Source organism: Acanthaster planci, linkage group LG07 (genome assembly GCF_054643075.1).
Source record: "Acanthaster planci isolate LZ-2023a linkage group LG07, COTS_SCS, whole genome shotgun sequence".
Classification (NCBI taxonomy): Eukaryota; Metazoa; Echinodermata; class Asteroidea; order Valvatida; family Acanthasteridae; genus Acanthaster; species Acanthaster planci.
Window position 1 is genome coordinate 18,274,375 of NC_141783.1, and position 20,487 is coordinate 18,294,861.

The window sequence follows — 20,487 nt, forward strand, 5'->3', positions numbered from 1 at the left end:
ACCAACTTGATCCCTCACACTTTTGGGCCAGAAACTGTCACCGCGGCAACGTGACAAGTCCACCACAGAAACTCCGCCCACCTGATTTCCGGATGCTTTGTGTGCACCAAAGGTTAGCCGAGGGGCTGTGCAATGCTTGTGTCCGTGTGTCTGCAAGCACGTCGCTCTCTGCCGAGATATGTCCCTGAGGGCAGGCAACTGCCATGAACCAGTGAGAATTACGGGATGAAAAAATTATCATTACCTCATTTTTTCCTGATCCAAACAAGGCTAGACTCTCCTCTCATCTAGCATCTATAGGGAGGATGGCCACGTAAGACCCATTGCAGTTTCAATTAACTGGGTCCGCAGCTTGATTTGAGAGGCAGGTGCCACAAAGACAGGGATGACTCCCCTGTCATCCACTCAAACATGGACACCCAATTTGGACATGATGTAAAATAGTTTTTGTAACCAAGATGTCAGTGAAACAAAATATCAAATAGAACAAATTGTTATTTTTCCCTTCCACGAATCAATTTAAAACATCAATTCTGCACCAATTGCAAGTACGTGTAACCTCTGTGAACGATCTAACTGGAATATCTGATAAAAGACTGAGGTATTTAGTGGAAAGAGACAAATCAAATCTAATCCCAAGATGTGTCCAAATACATGTGCATGTATGTATCATCTGAAGTTCCACAGGCCTTTAGACCAATTTTTGGGGTCTACATAAATTTTTATTGGACTCAAGGATAATTTCATAATTTTATTCAACCAATGGTGTGATATTTTCACTGATATTTGATTTACTACTAGCTATAACTCCCCAGTTGGACCAAGATTACAACTGACCAGCCAGCACCTTGCATTTAAATGAAGCAGCCAGGGAGTGCGGCCTTTTTTTTCCCCAGTGACAGCCTCGTCGCTGTTGCTGCAAAGCACACAGAGCAAACCGTGACTGCTTTAGACTGGCGAGTGCCTCCCCCAAATGACCCCGCAAGTGTCTGCCACTATCGGCCATCGAGTGCATCTGTGTTACAACCTGGGGCATGAGGAATCTGGAAGACCCTACGGGGGCTCTCTGTGACAAGTCTGAGTGCTGTATAATTTGAGGAGGGGGAAAGCCAGGCTAGAAAAAACATACATGTACCTAACTCACTTGCTGTTAACGGCCAATCAATATTATATTAAGGATACCACCTTGGGAGCTTAATGGAGTCCTTACAAATGTTGACCTTCTTGATAAATCCAACACATTATGTTCACCTTTTGTCATTGGAGCTTATCCACTGTCATTTGATGTTTCAATTAACAATTTTCCTCTTCTTCAAACTGTAAACAAAAAACTGTCCGTTAATCAAAGGAAAGCGCTGTAATATATGCACTGCCGAAGAGCATTTTGTGGTAATGGGCACAGGAGCTCACCAAACTGGGATATCAACATATGCAGGCAGGCCCATTGCCTCATGGAACATAACATCACCTGGGTGGACAGCGTACAGACGCTGTGTACTGGGTGCAAGGACTGCATGCGTCACGTACAAAACAGTGACGTCATGAAGAAACTCTGCCGAATCCTGAAAATGATAATTGATGCATATGGAAAAGTATGGTTTAAGGCAGATGGCAGATGGAAAAGTACGGTGTAAGGCAGTTGTAATTATATTATCAGGATTCCCAGTGCAGAAGTCAAAACCCCCTTTTTAATGAGCCTCGTCCGTCTGATCAAAACATGAAGGCAAGGTTTTATCCATCCCGATGTCGCGGTTGACAAGCTCTGACAGCCAGCGTAGGGGGCTCAGGTGCTAACAATAGCCGCTAATTGAATAGGCTTTTCAATTAGCTAAACTGATTCCCTACAGCCACTAACCACCCCACCCCCCCCAGCTTTTTTTTTTTTTTTTTTCAGATGATCAGAATTATAGCTGCCATTCGCCTGCCCGGCTTGTTTTGCCAGGCCACACAGGTGGGAACGTTCACTTGTCTCCTCTGCATTTTCTGACGCAGATGAACCTAACGGTGATCGCCATGGTGGCAAAAGAAACTACACATGCATGTACGCGTGCTGCTGTGAGATGGCAACAGAGAGGGCAAGAAAATACTATGCAGTTCTAATGGTTAAGAAATGGCTGGAGTACATCTTGTGAATAGCTTATGGCACCTGCTGCTACATGTGACTCCGACTGGCCAGCCGACACCCCCGGCAAGCTCGGTGGTTGAGTGGTTATGAAATCTCCAGTAGTAAGCAGGAGGTCATGGGTTCCAGTCCCACCCGAGCAAGCTTGAGAATTTTTTCGCAAGCTCTTTGATTAACACGGAGTACACAGTGTTATAAATATACATGTACATGAACGTCGGTGTAAGGATAAACCTGTTATTGAAAAGTAACATCCCTAACAAATCTTGAATTTACCTCAACATCTCACATGGATAGAGCCCAGGAATTGGCTACGTGATTTAAGTTTTCCTTGTCTTTTTAGTCTAAAGACTTTCAATGCTCTAAGCATCCTAGCAACCCTGTCCATCCATTCAAAACTCTTAAACCAACCAGACGCAGCATTTCACCTCAAGTACCGTACTAACAATTTGAACCTTTCCACTTTGGGGAAGTGTCTCCACCTACTGCCAGATATCGCATTCCACTGAAAACAACTTGCTCATGATGCCAAGAACTCCCCTCCCCCCGTGCACAATTTGCAATTCTCTTCCTCTGGATTAAAAACAGGACACCCCAAAACAAACCTGAAGCCCACCGCGCATATAACAAACAAACAAAAAAAGGAGACACTGTAAATTCAAAGGCCGTCGATCGAGACAGCAGGATCGTTGCAGGGCCCCAGCCAACACTGAAAAGAGGGAAATGTCAAAGTGCTCGATACAAGAGCCTGGATTGAGCTCGGGGAAGAAGGGTCTTAACTCACCTCACGCCAGTCAGTCGGCAACCTGACACCTCTTCATGGCACTGACTATAAGCAACTGCTCTCCTCTTACATGTTTTGAACTTCCAATGTTTCTTCCCTCTCATGTGAGCAACGTCCGTGCAATCTCCTTGAGGACGTGCATTGGGGGCTCTGTTCATTGTAACTTTCTCCACCACAAAATTTACCAGTAAATTTTTGTTCTTACTTACAGTAATCGGAGCCTTTAGAAACATAAAAATCTAATACCTGAACAGACACAGTGGCTCTTTATCTGATCAGTAAAAAGGCTTGTGTTGGGAACAGTAAAATACTTCCACGGTATTAAGTGGAACCGTTTGTTATTGTCAGTTTTTATTTTGGATCAGGATACAGCAGCCAACTTTTGATTGACAGCCAAGGGCCGCATAAATGTATACTGACTCAAAAGTGCCATGTGAAAAATATTTCTTGCCCAAGCCTCATTATTTGCAACACTCTGCAGTGCTTCCAGGAAGCCGCACTGGTAAAACAGGCTGGGTACAACAGTTAAATTCAAGTTCAAAACATGGTCCACCTCTGTGGACTTTGTATGTACAAAACAAATGGGGGAGATTAACAGCCACGATTAAGAGGCAGGTGTAGCAGTTTAACCCCTCAGCCCTCCCTGGGTAAGCCCGGCTGCCTGATAGTCTTCACACTGGATTAAAGGTGACATTTTGACTTGGGACAGATTTTTGCCTTGGGGTGCTCCGAATCTCCTGTTGCTTTTCCCTCCATAGACACAATGTCATTTATTGCATTCTCATCATCACTTCCTGGGATCTTGTCAGGACGAAAGTGAATGCTCTCGGGTAGGGCTCGAACCCACAACCCCCTTGCTTGATAGTGCAGAGAATGAACCACTCAGCTTGCTAGGATCAGCTGGCCAATTCAAGTCCAACAGTGATATTTTCTCTCCCTTTTAATGAGTATTGCCCAGGGCATGAGCTACAGAAGATAAGGAACAGACGAGGGAGTGTAAGTTATCTGGTCACATTCCATTGGATTCATAAAAGATTACAAATCAGTGGAATGAAAGCAAGATTCGGAGAGGGAGTTCCAAGAAGAGTCAGCATGGGAGGAAAAAAAAATGACGGGATGGAATTGAGAAGTTTTACATCTCGACATAAGAGGGTGCTTTTGCCAGGCCCACAGTGACCACGTTGACAACGTACATGTACAATGTACAATGTGCGTGGACCTGAAGTGCCATTAGAGTGCAGTGCAAAATTGCACCCTCCAAATGTCATGAAATGGATGTCTGTATACTCAAGGGCTTAAGAGGATTGCCGAGTGCTCCCTGTGACAGTCACATATCGATATCCTCTGAAAAACTCCACAGAACTGATCCTTCAGAATAGAATACAATTAGCTAGTTTGGTATTTCCACAGGGCATGCTCAGAATAAAGTGGGTCAGAGGTCAATTGAGAACATCAAATACATATGTGCGCATGAGATTGGCTCCCCCCCGTCAGCACGGGCTAACAATGATTCGCATAATGTACACTGAAAACAGGCCGTGTCAGGATTACTTGGCTGTGGCTTACATGTAAAATTGTGCACAGTTCCAAGGTTGTGGTTGAAGCCACTTCCCATGGAGTTGTTTTTAATTTCAAGCTGCAGCCAAGCGACTTGGACACAGCCTGTTTAAATATGTTTTAAGTGCTTAGCTCCTGAATAACACTGCCATTTTTAAATACTACACTGCATGTACCTGTATATGTCCATGTACATGTAACCCACTGTTCCTTCCCTGCATGAGGGCAGGCTTGGTGTTACATGAATTTTCAAGTTCCTAAAAAAAGTCAGCACAAGAAGTCAACCTGAAGGGGATAACTTCTGTTAACTTGTGGTTTGACCGTTTAATTTTCTTGAGAAAGGTGGCATCGTCTGCACCACCTGACTACCCAGAATACATTTGTGACTGGAGTCAGGTTGGGATTCCGGGCCCAAGCGCCTGGCCGGGTTTGAAGGAATTTGAGTTTCTGTAATGAGCAATGCATTTCTGCCAGCTCAAAGCTGAGCTCATAAAATGCAACACTCAATGCAGCGCAAGCCATCGAGTCACCGACCTGTTTGCATTTGACATTTTCGGCGAGGGACTCTGCCGGACAATTCTGCGGTAGTGAGAAAAATCAAGGCACGTCCATGCGCATTATAATGTGTTTTGACACCTGAGGAACATGCAGCGCTTGCACTGAATCTGGGATTGGAAAGATCGGAGCTGTGTTTCCCCTGAAGTGCCACCTTTCACGATTATTCATTTACAGTACATGTACCATGCAATGTCCATCATTTCACAAGCCTGTCCTTTCTGTTGTAATATTGGAAAGATCAACGTACACTTTTAATGCACATGTTCTGAGACTTCGATAGACTTAGAGGTAGATGTACTCGGATGGTTGGTGAAAGTTTCCACAAGAAAAGGTTTGAAATCAGAGAAATGAAAAATAAATTTTTCAGAAGACAAATTACTTGCACTTTCTCATTCTGTTTTAAAAATATATGACACAATGGTACATTATTTATTTTGCCATGGAACAATATTTGGGTAATATTCAAAAACTTGAATAACAATTGTAATGTTCATGTGTAGGCTTTCTGCAGTCTATTGTGTATGCTAATATCATTTTTTACATTTACTATATTATTAATATTTCAGCATGTTTTTCTTTTCCCTATGTCTTTGAGAGAAAAATTAAGAGCATCTCAGAAATCCTTGCTTTGCTTTGCCCTGACGCCTGAAATGCTACAGAGAATTCTGCAACCAATAAGACCACCGCTACCATTCACAACAGCCCAACGCTGTCTCGCTTAAGATGGTACTTTCAAAAGTGGGCCAGTCTGCCAAATCCAAGGGTATCATCAAGAAGTCATGAAAACAGTGATGATACCTTTTTTGCAAACACCAACCAAAAGGAATTTATAAATTGACGACGGACTCCAATTCAACGAATTGTACCTCAGATGGTCACCCGATTCACCATTTTTCCCCACCACAACTATCAGGCACTTGTTAACCAACTCAGCCCCAACATCGGGAAAGAGAATAAAAACAAGAGGAAATTAACAGCCCTGTTTCCGTTTTGTGAGTGTTCCAAGCTGCCCTGTATGAGCTTCTGAACCTCCCCTTTCTTACACCCCAAGATTTCGAGACTGTTGTCGCTTCTGTACGTGACACATCTTAGTACCATCAATCTTGGGAGGTTTTCTAGGCTTGTCACTTCTTTTTTTAATGAACGCGGCTCCGCTCAGCCATTAGCCTCCACAGTGTCATGGGTGATGATGTCTAGCGCTTGGGGAGGGAGATCAGTTCCTCGTGTCCAAACAATTTCTACACTCTGATTTATTTCTGTTCACAATCCCATCGACCAGGTTTCTGCATTCATCGGGGAAAAAAAAAAGTCCTGACCAACGAAAAAAGAAAACCTGAAAAGGCACTGACTCCTTAGCAGGTCTGTGAATCATAACCATCAACAAACAAAGCCATAAAAAAGAGAGTTATATCTGCTTTAGACTGTTTGTTTAGAAACGCTACTGGTAAGGCGCTGTAAATCACCCCCTCCAAAAAAAAAAAGCCTGACAGAGACATAAAAGAAAGAAACCAAAAATTGAGATCCATCGATCACACAAAACTGCTAAGCATTGGAACAAGCTCCTAGCCAATTTGTATGAGATGTACATGTAGACGTGAAAGAAAGATACCAGGTATTGAGAGCCATCGATCACACAAAACTGCTAAGCATTGGAACAAGCTCCTAGCCAATTTGTATGAGATGTACATGTAGACGTGAAAGACAGAAATCAGGTATTGAGAGCCATCGATCACACAAAACTGCTAAGCATTGGAACAAGCTCCTAGCCAATTTGTATGAGACGTACATGTAGACGTGAAAGAAAGAAACCAAGTATTGAGAGCCATCGATCACACAAAACTGCTAAGCATTGGAACAAGCTCCTAGCCAATTTGTATGAGATGTACATGTAGACATGAAAGAAAGAAACCAGGTATTGAGAGCCATCGATCACACAAAACTGCTAAGCATTGGAACAAGCTCCTAGCCAATTTGTATGAGATGTACATGTAGACGTGAAAGAAAGAAACCAGGTATTGAGAGCCATCGATCACACAAAACTGCTAAGCATTGGAACAGGCCCCTAGCCTATTTTTATGAGATGCAGATTACTTTTTCACTGGATTCTCAGTTGTGTGGAACGGAAAAATAATACCACCCACGGAGGTCCACAACACGGTTTGCGTGCATTCCTCACCGAAGCATTATTGAAGTTTCACATGTTACACCAGATTACTTACGAAAAGATCTTCACTGTTTTTTGTTTAATCAGGCCACGTAGGCGTTTTGAGTCACAGGTGTCATGCAGTGGGGAGTGAAGTGCAACTGTGCGTGATAATGGCATCATGAAAAAGATTCCCTAGGTACCGGCGGCGTATAAAAGTCATGGACCGCTAGGTTTAAGAATGCTCAGGCGAGATGAAAAGATGACCGCGTCTGCCGATTGTGCCATTCATCACTGGAATAGTTTTAAGAAGCGGGGGAGTTGGCAAAGCAAAAGGAGGGGGGCGGGCTTGTATGGCTAGATATTAACCTGGTAGATCTCTCCTAAACATGCTCCATAACTTCCTGCAACCTCATGAATTTTTCCCAATCTGCTTCAACCTCATGAATTCACAATCTGCTTCTTGAAAGGGGTTGACCAGTTTGTTAAGACTGATAACTTGCAATCAAAGCACAAAAATCAAGTTGGAATTTTATATTCCTCTTATTATCATTGAACCCCTTTTATACTGCTAACGCCAGCAGTTCACTGAATGCAGAGAGCGTATCATAGACAGGAATGCTTTCAACCAACTGAAGAATGCTCACCAACTTATCGCACATGACTCAACAATGAATGTCCACCAATAGAAAACCTCTCGACTCAAAACTAACATGGAGAGAGCAGTGAGAGCTTGTAACAGCCTGTCAACCTCAAGGAAAGTGTCAAAGCAAAAACTTGTACAGATTGCATTCGTCAAATCAGGCTCATCATCAAGTTAAGAGGGCTCATCAGCTACAGTGTAGGTTGAGAAGGTTAATCAACTAACTTGAAAAAGGCAGAAGAAACAGTGCATATACGCATGCATATGCACGTGAAGTGTTCTTGATGAGGTGATTACATGTACCTATTCAGAGAATCATCCAAACTGAGCTAGAGCTTACCTGGAATATAAGGCTGGCTACTTCAAATCATAGGCTTCTCTCTATGCTGTGATGTCAAAGAACTTGTCGATGGACGCTGCCACCTCCTCTTTAGTTAGCTTCATGTACTTGCCAGGGTTCTTGGTGAAGTTAATCAACATGTACCTGAGCGACAGAAAAAACATCAATACACCGGGTATACTCCATGAATTGCTGTGTTTTTTTGTGGGCCTTCTCAAGCCTTCCTCAAGTGTGTGATTTCTTAAGAATAAGGCATGTACAAGGACAACTTCAGAAATTTCTCGCCCTCTGAAGGACCTGGCGCTTTGGTTTCTCAAGGGCAATGCAATAATCCTTGATGAAAATTTCTACTGAATGATCAAATCTATCGTGACATTGCAAATCCAGCAGCCTCGTAGCTCTGGAGATGAACTATCCAGGGCAAGATATATTGGTGAGAACATAGCACATATCCTTCGTCAGAAAATTGACACAGAAATTTGGACTAACGTAAATTAAAGGCAGTTGAATTATTTCCCCATGTTTAGGTATTAAAGGGCATCATTTCATCACAAACATAAGATTTCAAAGAAAACAGACTCATCAGGTTCATGGAGAAGGATGTAGAAAATGAACTACTCCACAGAACTGATAAATTTTTGAGACGGACCCCACAGTCGCATCTGTCATTAACAACAGACTTTTTCACACCCTCTCTTGATGCCAAGATCTTGCGCCAAATGGAAAACCGCAATCAGGATGGATCGCTTTGAGGAAGTAAGTTGTTCATGATCGAGTCAACTATCAGGTCAGTGTCAAAAAAATTCCGTGGTTCTGTTGAATAACGTTATTCTCTACGAACAGTGCAAACAATCACAAACAGATTCTTAAACAGCACTAGCACTTTATGGAAACCTACATGTACATGTACATTGCCTGCCACTGCCATCCTCGTCACGTTGGCAATGACTTGACACTCTCTTTAAGACAGTCCTGTGTTGATCCTCCGGATTTCACTCTAAGCCTGCATTCAGCATGGCAGAAATCCAAAATCTTCCTATACTTTGAAAATGATGTGCAAGTCAATTTTTTTCCCTTCCTTTTTCTGCTCTCACCCAGAATAGCCAGCTCGGACTAGCGCAGGGCAAGTGTTGAATAATAGACAGAGAGCAGGTGGTCTGATAGTTGATACCAGTATAACGACAGAGGTTTGAAAGCACGCGCATACTACAGGGGTGTGTGGGTGGAAATGACGCACTTCTATTTTCAAACGATCCCAAAACCTTAAAAAAGAAACATATTTTTCTGGCCACGTCAATGAGCTATGTAAAGATTATTACTCCACGTGGCAATTAATTCTGCTAAAAATAGTGCGCTTTGGGGGAAAGTCTGACAGTCAGCAGGTGGCAATTTTACAACAGCTGCTTGCAGAATGCAGCAGGGAACCTGCCAAATACAACCGAGGCCTTACAACTTTGCTTGACTTGTAAACGCACAGAGTCTTCCTCAGCCACACCAGCTGCAGTCTCTGCTTGTCCCAATTTGTACGCTTCACAGAGCCGGACCTAACTTCATAGTGTTGTTGCTCGCTGGAAACGCTTACTTAAGCAGATTTATGTGCACACATAATTCCTTATTGACTCCAACATCTACACCACACAAACCTCTTGGTCTCAGGACACCTAAACATCAGTGCAATGTAACTGACTGACTAAAATTTGGGTTACCACAACTGGGTTATGTTCAGATGACTCCTGCCACAGATCAGCCTGACCAGACTGATGACATAGGACAAATGCATGATCACGTTACAGTACTGATTGGATTGGATGGACATGCATGGACGGACTAATGCATGCGCCGACATCAGTGTCTGGGCGCATCCAGGCTTAATTTTCACACAACTGACCCCCAACACTAACTATGATTAAACCCTTGTCAATTTTCTTGATGCTCTGTGCATTCCTCAAGGCAGTACCTGCCTGAAGTCTGTTTTTTCTCTCCATTTAGCTGTGTTTTTGCCCATCAGTGGCTGGTAAAACATAAAGCTGGCAATCAGCATGACAGATAAAAAATAATGGGCAATTCCATGTAAAGGTGGACATGACCAAGGAATTTTAAAAATTGTCTTGCATGACTGACTTTGGTATCAAATTAAAGCTAAATGTCTAGACCTTCCAGAAACAGTGACTATTTAGCAGAAAACAGGTGTTCTCACAATTCTCATGCATAATTAATTAGCATGGAGGATTTTCTGTTATTGTTGAGGAACATACTGCAAGGTGTCTTAACAACAGCAATAATGAAATTAATTTCTGAATTCCGTATTGTTATCATGTTAATGACATATACTGACCACATATCAAGCCCATTTATGATTTCAATTATGTATCTCACTTTAACGGCCAGGTAATAAAAGTTGTCTCGTTTTGTCACGGCGTTACCCAAAATATGACATTTTTCCATTTTATTTAAGATGTATCCACAAAAATCTAGAAAATATTATTCACAGTAAAAATTGCACACCCACAGGCATCTACGTAGTAATATTAGCCTTTATTGATTAATTATAGCAATTAAAATTATGTCACGGCGTTACTTTTTTGGTAACGCCATGACTGGAATTCCATTTGTGTAGGCCTTCTGTAGGTACAGTAGGTATTTTATGTTGGTGTAATGAAATTCCAAGTGACTCACCATTGCACCACAGCCAATAAGGATTGTTTACAACTCCAAACAATGGACAACAGGGACTGCCACCACTTCGCAGTGCCGATTCCAGAGGCAAAACAACTACACCATGGTCAGAACACGACTGCATATACTGTCCTCATCTTCCTACAGATTACCCGGGGTGGCAAATGCCTTGCTGAACTTAACAATAATACAAGTTTCTGACTTTTACTGCCAAAAGGGCTAAACCGGATGCCCCATCGTGCCCACACATCAGTGAAATTAATCAAACCGCGAAGAAGGCGTGAAGCTAGAAGAGAGGAGGTCAATATCTACCGGTACATGAAACTTGAATACTGTTATTCAATTTCCAGGAGGATTTACTTATATCTTGATGAGGTTGGTTTTTGGGCCAGAAACCCCCCAGACACCGCCCACCATGGTAGTGAAAAATACTAATAATGTATTGAACATGTAGCTGCATGTAAATAGTTTATCATGAACAACTGGTGATGGCATTTTTGACGAAGTGGCTGTAGGAGGTCTACAGTTTTTGTCAATTAAAGGTCAAATGTATTTACTTGTTTTACACAAATTTTAAAATATCCCGTATTTGATTATACCCTAACTTTACGTGAACAGATATCACCCTGAAGATTGGTACTGTAACTTGTCTGACATGCAGGTGCATGTATGTGAGCTCAAGCCATACAATTAGTTCCCAATGCATCAGAGAATCACTGTAAGAGAAGCTAGATACAATGCTAACTACAATTACATGTAGGTACCTCACAGGTCCCACATAGCACCTGGGCAGGGATGTACCATACCCTAAGGGTACACCAGAAAGCTGAGCAGCCTCATCAGGATTCGTGATCTCTCAATCCAAGTTTCAAAGTCCACCAGAGCACTACTGTCTGAGCAAATCCAATCTCATTGAAAATCTAAACCTGACATCCACCACAGAAAAAAAATTCTACTTTCTCCCTTTAATAGATCTAAATTATTCCTTATTGATGAACTGGAACAATGTGATGAGTTCCACTGATATTATTTCCCCATATCTTAATTGACATATTGATTTTTACATGCACGTGCCATTGGGCTAAGGCTTTGGTCACGGCCTTAGCGGTCACAGCGTTACTGTACATAATTTTTTCATGATGTCATATTTCTCATGAACCTAATTTTTATTTCCATTTCTTATAGTGTTATTGTAGTTGACTGTCTGCTAAGTGCATCTTGTGTGAAGCAACTGCAAAATACACCTTAACTTCACAGAGTTTTAACAATAAGTGAACAGCTAAAAATCTGATGTCCTTTTCAGTGTACTGGCATTACCATACTAATTAATATTCATAACTTGATACTTTATGCAGTTTTTGCATAATTTTTTTTCCAGTTGAAATTGATAATAGCTGTAGTAAAACGGTAAGAAACTTTGTTTCCAAAATTGGAGGTGTTACCCATTATTTGCACTTGAAAGGTGAATTTTGCTACTGATGTGTCACAGCGTTACCTTGGAAGCTCCCTAGTGCACTAAGTTTTTTAAAAATCACAGGTAGGCCTACTACACGTAAACCACCTCATGATACACCCTATTACACTAAATGAAACTACAACTCTCTTTCCGAGTAAGGGGATAGAATGTGCATTGTACATTTTGAAGTTAAAATCAGATGCCAACCAAAGCAATGTTTCTGCGAATTTAACAGCCCATACATGAACAAGGAACAGGCAAATATGAGAGCACTGTACTGGACGGATGATCATGACATGCTTGGTTTATTTATGGTTCGCCGTTATTTTCCCTCCAACTATTTCTACAAATTGGACTGCCATAATCCACCAAGTATTGTTTTCCACCCCCCATTTGACTGCGTACATGGACATTTTATTATCTTCTAATCTCCTCCAAAGTTTTCCCCCCAAAAAACTGACATCTCTTCCCTAGTCTCTTCTAATTCGTTATCAAGGATTTGCACAGTAGCCATCTTGCAGGGCAGTTGTTTCTGTTCTACAGGGAAACCTCGTTTGTGCATACCCTATGGTACAAAACAAAATGGCCTGCAAGATGGCAACCATGTAAACCCTCTATTGGCATCTGCAGGAGGTGAACAGTCAGTGGTGGATCTAGTGTAAATAGGGGTGCGGTGTTGGGGGTTTTCAAAAGGGGAGGGGGCCGAGAGAAGGTGAAACACATGCCACATTTGTTCTTATCTTGGTGAAAAATATCTGTCTTTGATGACAGTAGAAGATTCAACAATTAAGAAAGATTAGATTGTATCCTAAAAAGGGGTGGGGGGACACACCGGCTACACACCCCAATCCTTCCTTTGTATTCACTACTGCTGGTGAAGCAATGGGTACAGAGGCATAATCTCCCGTGAGATGTTCCCACTGCGTTTCACGTGTTTCTAGTAGAACATGAATTACAATTTACCTTAGGCTGATACTAAAATGACAGGGATGAATGACCACAAGGGCACGCTTGGTTTCATGCACAGTTTGCTGTGACTGATGACCTGACCTGACACTGGATTATTTGGAATGAATTGTGCAGATATGGTGACCATTTTTTTAACATCAGACTGAACAAATTCAAAATTCAAACACCACGAACCGAAACACATCTGTCATCACTGCCCAACTGGGTCAAACAGTGTTTATCAAACTTTCCGAAGTGAATCACAGGAATCCCATCGTTACACCTCCCTGTCACTCTGATAAACTACTGTTGGCTATCTCCAGAACAGGTTAGAAATGAATGAATATGATGCATAAATAACTTATAGAGAACTCTTTGAACAGGATGAGCCAGCTTTTTGGCTTTTAAGATGAACATCTTATGTGCAACCAACCAAACAAAAGAGAACCAAACTTAAGAGAAGGGGCTGTAATAGATACAAGACACGTTAAAAGTCAAACTTTTATTTGAGAGACGACAAAATCAGCAGGCAGCTCTTTCTGACTAGTGACTGCGAATGTCTGTACCCATAATCGCCCTAAGCATGCACAGAAAACCCTTTCTGTGGGGAAAATAATTCAAATGGTAACAGAATTTTGTACATGAGAAACTAGGGCACTTCTTGAACTTGGACAAAATGCTCGCTGGACGCGGAACGTTGATTTGTGCCAAACTCGGCCGGGGATTGTGCAGCAAAAATCTGTCACTTAAACTCTCTGGAAAAGGGCAAACAGAGATTCGCACACCTGACATACAATGTATGAGTGCCGTGCATTTGGCTTATCCTTCTCTCTTCCCCATGAGCAAGATTGAGAGCGGCTAGGACTCTCGTCAGAAGCCTTGAAAAGCCTGGCTGAGTTTAATGAGGGGCGATGCTAAACATCGCAGAGCAGGGCAAAATGCAGATTGGAAATGTCAACACTGATCCGGTTTCTTATCAAATGTCGCGGACGACTCGAATTGAGACAGAGAACATCACAGGGGGAGGGAGACGGGTTGGATTTCATCAGCGGGAGCTCATCGTGAGGCCTTCATCCGAATAATGACAACTGGTCTGAGGGTACTACCACCCATATCGGGAAATGAGGAAGATAAACTGTGAGCTACTCTGTCAACGTCAGAGCTAAGTCACGGATAAGGGCCACTTTTAAAGAAAACCCCCAGTGAATATCAGAGAAGGATAGGAAATGAAAAACAAGTGGATTTTTAAATTCCGAGAAATTTGAAGCCAACTAGAACTACAGACATGTAATGTATTTCAACACCACTGTTGACAATTCAGGAATGATTTGTGCTTAATACTTCTTTTTTGTACTGAAACATTCATGAGGCCATCTAAGCCACTTGAGTGTATACCACTGGAGGCTGCCATGTTGGCACAAACAGCTTTGTAAAATGCAATAACCAAGCTTGCCCTCAAAAAGACCCAATTTTGGCAGGATTAATTCACACTAAAGTGTCGTACCCATGGACACAAACGACCACACGACATGGGCTGAACTTGAAACCCATAACACGCTGTATTACCTGCATGTACTCTTCAGTCCCCTATACAGAGGTCACGGAATTCCATGCTGTTCCTTTTACGGGTACAGCGAAACACTGGCAAAGTGTGGGACCAACCGAACAACTGACCAACCAACTCGGGCACAGACAAGCATGACATGCGCATCCAGCTAGTTGGCATGGCAACCCAAACAGCACACAGAGGCAACGCAGAGTTTTTGGGAGGCCATAGTTTGCATGTGATTTTTGCATGTTGATTTTTGGCGAATAGGAGATGTAAAGAGTGCATTTAATCTTTATGTAATCCCAAGTCTGAGAGAGGTCTGGATCCCAAAAAAATCTTTCGTCTCTGGTCAGTGCAAGTGTCAATTTCAAGCATGCGTGTCAATCTTTTTTCTCGACGAAAGTTAGTTAGCATTACAAAGAGCGAACTGAGCTCTCTTTGTTTTGATACATCACTCAGTTGGCATCCTAATGACAATGGACACCATGTAAGTGAAAGATTTTGCCTTGATTACTGATTTCGATTTTGCAAGATTCATTCTTAGGGCCTCGAACTCAAAAGTGGCTCTGGCAACTTGTTCTTGGGTTGGGCGACAGAGGTACTTTGCAGACAGAGGGTTACTGCATGCGCAAGGGGAATATCATTTTCCAGACAGAGTAAAATGAATATCAATCGTGTTTGATAATAAAGCGTCATGCTTGGTAGAATTCCAAATATTAAATCCACCACTGCCAGGCATTTTCAAGCGGCCAATACTTGCCTCCTGATTCTTGTTTCATTTAAGAACCTCTCTGAGCTCGGAAAAATGTTTGCTTTTCCGGCGTGGGCCAAAGTACACTGTACTTCCACGGATGGAAACTGATGACAGACAGATGTTGAAATCAACACCGCCTCGGAATATAATAAGCTGGGAAACACGGGTTTTGACTGGACACATACGGAGTGGAAAATGATCGGAGACAACATGACGGAGACCTTGATTTGAGGGAATGGTAGAGGATGGCGAAGTTAGATGGCATTAAAGATTAATTGTGGAATGGAAAATAAGTCAAGTACAATTGAGGGGAAGCAACAAAAAAAGCTGAGGCCAATTTTCAAAAAGTCTCCTTTGAATTACTGCAGAGGATCACACACATTTTAATGACCAGAAAAGGCTGATAAATACTAACACATCTATGACATAATCTAGGTTTTTTTTTGACCAGGCAGGTTACCAATCGGATGACAAGAATCTTTCAAGTGCTGTATACAACAAATAATGATTTACGTTCGTGCAATGGAAAGAATTATTTCATTTGGACAGAGATGGAAAGTTCACCATCTGTCACCTCATGAAATCACTCTGACCACTGCACTCACGAGCATCTGTTAGTTGTACAATGACCTCAGCACAGAGGTGGAAAGGCGTGTGCATCAGAAACCAACCACAGGTCTGGTGACCTGACTGGTTGGCATACATTACATGTACCGGTACATGCACCTGGTCTGCACACTGACAGCCAGCTATCTTAGAGGGAATAAATGCATCCAGCTACTGTACACTGCGGCTTTTGGTAGCACAACGTACATGAACATGTATGCTGTACTGATCCCACTGGCAAAAAGGGGGGGGGGTCACAGTAGGGGGACCAGTGGCCCACCCCCTTACTTTTTAAATGGGGGGGGGGACATGACTCCCACTTTTTAAATGGGGGGGGACATGACTCCCACTTTTTAAATGGGGGGGACATGACTCCCACTTTTTAAATGGTGGGGACATGACTCCCACTTTTTGAATGGGGGGAAATGACTCCCACTTTTTAAATGGGGGGAATGACTCCCACTTTTTAAATGGGGGGGGGACATGCCTCCCACTTTTTAAATGGGGGGGACATGACTCCCACTTTTTAAATGGGGGGACATGACTCCCACTTTTTAAATGGGGGGGACATGACTCCCACTTTTTAAATGGGGGGGGACATGACTCCCACTTTTTAAATGGGGGGGACATGACTCCCACTTTTTAAATGGGGGGGGACATGACTCCCACTTTTTAAATGGGGGGGGACATGACTCCCACTTTTTAAATGGGGGGGACATGACTCCCACTTTTTAAATGGGGGGGGGATATGACTCCCACTTTTTAAATGAGGGGGACATGACTCCCACTTTTTAAATGGGGGGGGGGGACATGACTCCCACTTTTTAAATGGGGGGGGATATGACTCCCACTTTTTAAATGGGGGGGACATGACTCCCACTTTTTAAATGGGGGGGGGACATGACTCCCACTTTTTAAATGGGGGGGGACATGACTCCCACTTTTTAAATGGGGGGGACATGACTCCCACTTTTTAAATGGGGGGGGGACATGACTCCCACTTTTCAAATGGGGGGGGACATGACTCCCACTTTTTAAATGGGGGGGACATGACTCCCACTTTTCAAATGGGGGGGACATGACTCCCACTTTTTAAATGGGGGGGACATGACTTCCACTTTTCAAATGGGGGGGGACATGACTCCCACTTTTTAAATGGGGGGGACATGACTCCCACTTTTTAAACTGGGTGACATGCCCCCCTCCCCACTTTTTGCATGTCCTATGATTGGGTGGGGCTTAATGGATCAGCCTATTAGTGGCTGATGCCTGATGGTCTCATAACTGGCTCTCCCACTTTGAAAATCATTCCACCGCCAGTGATCGATCCTACTTTGTAGCAAATGATACTTTATACAAAGAGCCATTAAGGAGACAAGCTAGGGGAAAAACTAGCTGTACTGTCATCACAGAGCTTTTTTTTTTTCAGTGAATGTACCGGTATGGTGACATAACCGACAGGTGTCTGCCAGTGCCTTGGGCCATCAGTGCGGAAAATGACAAATCCACTCAAGGGGGACCTCTCAACCGTGAGCTCATTATCATGCAACACCGATTTCAATGGCAATGTTCTTCCAGTCACCTGGCTACACCCGGCAGGTGATGGCGCGTCCACTAGTTAACCAGCCGAGTCTACTTCAAACAGACATGTCTGAACTGCCAGTCACCAAAACTGTCTTTCAGACAGAGGCTCAGATAAGCACTGATGATACATCTTTCTGTCAGCACAAAAGCGTACCTCTGTGGAGCGACGCTTTACATAAAGATCAGTGTTGTAGTCAAAGCCGCTTCAGACCATCACAGGACCCTACAAGACTTTGTTTGACCTTGTGACGGTCTTGACTACGACACAACATTTTGTCGTTCAACTGTACAGCATTTCTTGTTTGTTGATTTGTAAATATATTCCAGGAAATCAAGTCAATTAAAAAAAGGGCAAATTTTCTGTAACGTGAAGCACTGGCATTACACTTACTTGTCCCTGAAGACTTGGTATGGTTGAACAATGAGTTTCTTGTTCTCCTCACGCAAGGCCGTTCGCAGCTCAGCATGGGGTATGGCATAACTTTTCTGGGTCTTGTACAACTCCTCAAAATCTTGGTTGAAACCCTGGGAAAGAGGAGGAAGTATTTATATGCACTAGTCTATCAGATGCAAGGTATAACAAAATTAACAATGAACACTGAAGAAAAACACATTTGATAATGTCTATGTGTTTTCGATTTTTGGATTGCTTTAGTTTTTGAGAGTTTGGGGAAATTATGACGAAGTGAAACAGATGGAAAATGCTGGTAGGATGTTATATAATGGGAACATTTACCCAACTGCATGAATCAGGAACAGTAAAGTAATCCTTATAGCTTCTGGTTTTTTTTTTTGCATTTGATAAATTCACGAATCAGAATGGAAACTTGCGTCCTAGGAAACTCGGTATACGAGTATAAATTCTGTGTTTCACATCTGGACAATACACTTTTTCCTCCCTATGAAAGACTGGACAATTGCTGGCTAATGCTCTCTTAGGAGACATACTTGAACACTGTATTGTGACACGGAAAATAATATCAGCAAAAAGGGATCATCTCACATTTTTAAAGAAGCCTTGAGATATTCTGAACAGTAGTATGGTGCTCTACCTTTTTTCCCTTTGTCAAATAAACTTTCAAAATGGAACCAAACCAACGCTGTACAATTTGTAAATGCCGGTGTTTGGTCGTGTGGATGAAGCTGTTATGCATGATCATGCGGTGGTGGAATGGCATGGTAACGGCCTGCATTTTTCATGCCAACAATGCTCTCTCAAAGTGCAAATAGCCTAGGACACATCCCTGTGCATGGCTCATTCATGTCACCATCTCAGTAATACGGCTCTTTATCTAGCTACTCCACTCATAATTTACACAACAAATGTACGTGCCATGAATTAAAAAAACTGAAAGAAATCTTTTGTTAGTGGGTCTGTTATCGACAGCGTAAAAAATCTAATACACTATCAAATTATAAGAATGGGCAAAATTTTAAAGCTTAAAACCGATGATAAACATTGCGATTTTTTTGCTGTGGCCTGATTTTAACCCTTTAAACAAAAGGTAAATTTGTTCAGGACTGAACACAAATCCCCAGGGATCACTGCTGCATCAACATTCCAATAAATTGTTGGAAAACTCTGTCAATATTGACTGAACGCTGAACTGCAGGACTTAAGTTTTTATATAGGACTGGTTTGGAGACCAAATGTCAATATTGATGAGGTACCTGGGAAATTTATTCTTGGAGCACATATCAGGCTGTTGAAGATTAAACAGGCCAAAAACCTAAACAGGACTGCCAGGATATCTATCCTAGTGTTTTTTCCCTTTTTTTATTTTAGTTGGGGGGGGGCAAGTGATTCCATATGCCTTCCCCCATGATGCCCATAGTTGGGGTTGGAATATACAAGTCATGGGTTCAAACCCAGACCAAGGAAAGTGCAACTTGTATATTAACACGCAGTTCAGGAAGGGACTCAATAGGGACCGACTGATTGCTGTGAACCAGGTATGAGGACCGTGCATATGCATCGTCTCCTACACACCGTCTTTCATTAGGCATGTGAGGTGCACGCACTGCTGACCGCAAGATGCACGCACCATCTGGCCCAATCAAACATGATGAATTCCGAGGCCCTTAATGAGCTGCAACATGGAAGGAGAGGGCTTAGTGGGATGCTGTTTAGGAGGTTTCAGGGTCTCGGGACAAATGATCCCCGTCTGAGGCTGCCTTGACAGACCAACTCCTTAGGCAAGACGGTGGAGGCACGACCAGTCTACTCATGCATATCACAACTCCTATGTGCTGAGACAGTGTCCAGTCCTCAAGGAGGGCATTCATGTTTTAAAAACGTATCTTACGACCACTGATAAGTCCATCAACTTCAAAACTAAACAAACCAAACAGCGAAATAATGGCTCTTAAACGCAAACCACACACCCAAATACATGGTAATGGAGCAATCTTTCCTTTTAATAAATTTATGACTTCCTGGTGGCGGTCCTCAATGAAAGAAGAATTTTTGAAAAGGTCGATTCACACTCTCAGTCACAAAAAACGCTCACGTGAATAAAAGATGTCAGGTCAAGTATAGATTTCATAATATTTGCCTTTACTTTGCTTTCATGTTTTTGAAAAAAAAAAAAACCAACATCTTCATGTTCACAAGCCCACTCTAAAGCAGCAATTTAGGGAGAAAGGCAAAGAGAACAATGGCATCCACAGTCTCTACTCCTTCATGTGAATGGTTCCCAACCTTCTACGTAAAAAAGGGGAAGGGGTGATGACAGATTTGTACTTAAAGTGCATTTTCAAATGATGT

General features: G+C 42.5%; 1 protein-coding gene across 3 annotated transcripts in view; it reads right to left on the bottom strand.

Annotated features, from left to right (window-relative positions):
• exoc7 (exocyst complex component 7) overlaps positions 1-20,487 on the bottom strand; it is a 56,264-nt gene that overhangs the window by 17,361 nt on the left and 18,416 nt on the right. For 2 of the 3 annotated variants that reach the window (XM_022236696.2, XM_022236695.2), the window contains 2 exons: positions 18,112-18,245; positions 8,148-8,291 (listed from right to left, as the gene is read on the bottom strand). In XM_022236696.2, coding sequence (XP_022092388.2) covers positions 8,189-8,291; positions 18,112-18,245 — 237 coding nt within the window. In that variant the 3' untranslated portion in view covers positions 8,148-8,188. Of the gene's footprint in view, positions 1-1,894; positions 3,873-8,147; positions 8,292-18,111; positions 18,246-20,487 lie in introns of those variants that run through there. The other variant, XM_087139486.1, reaches the window with a different exon arrangement.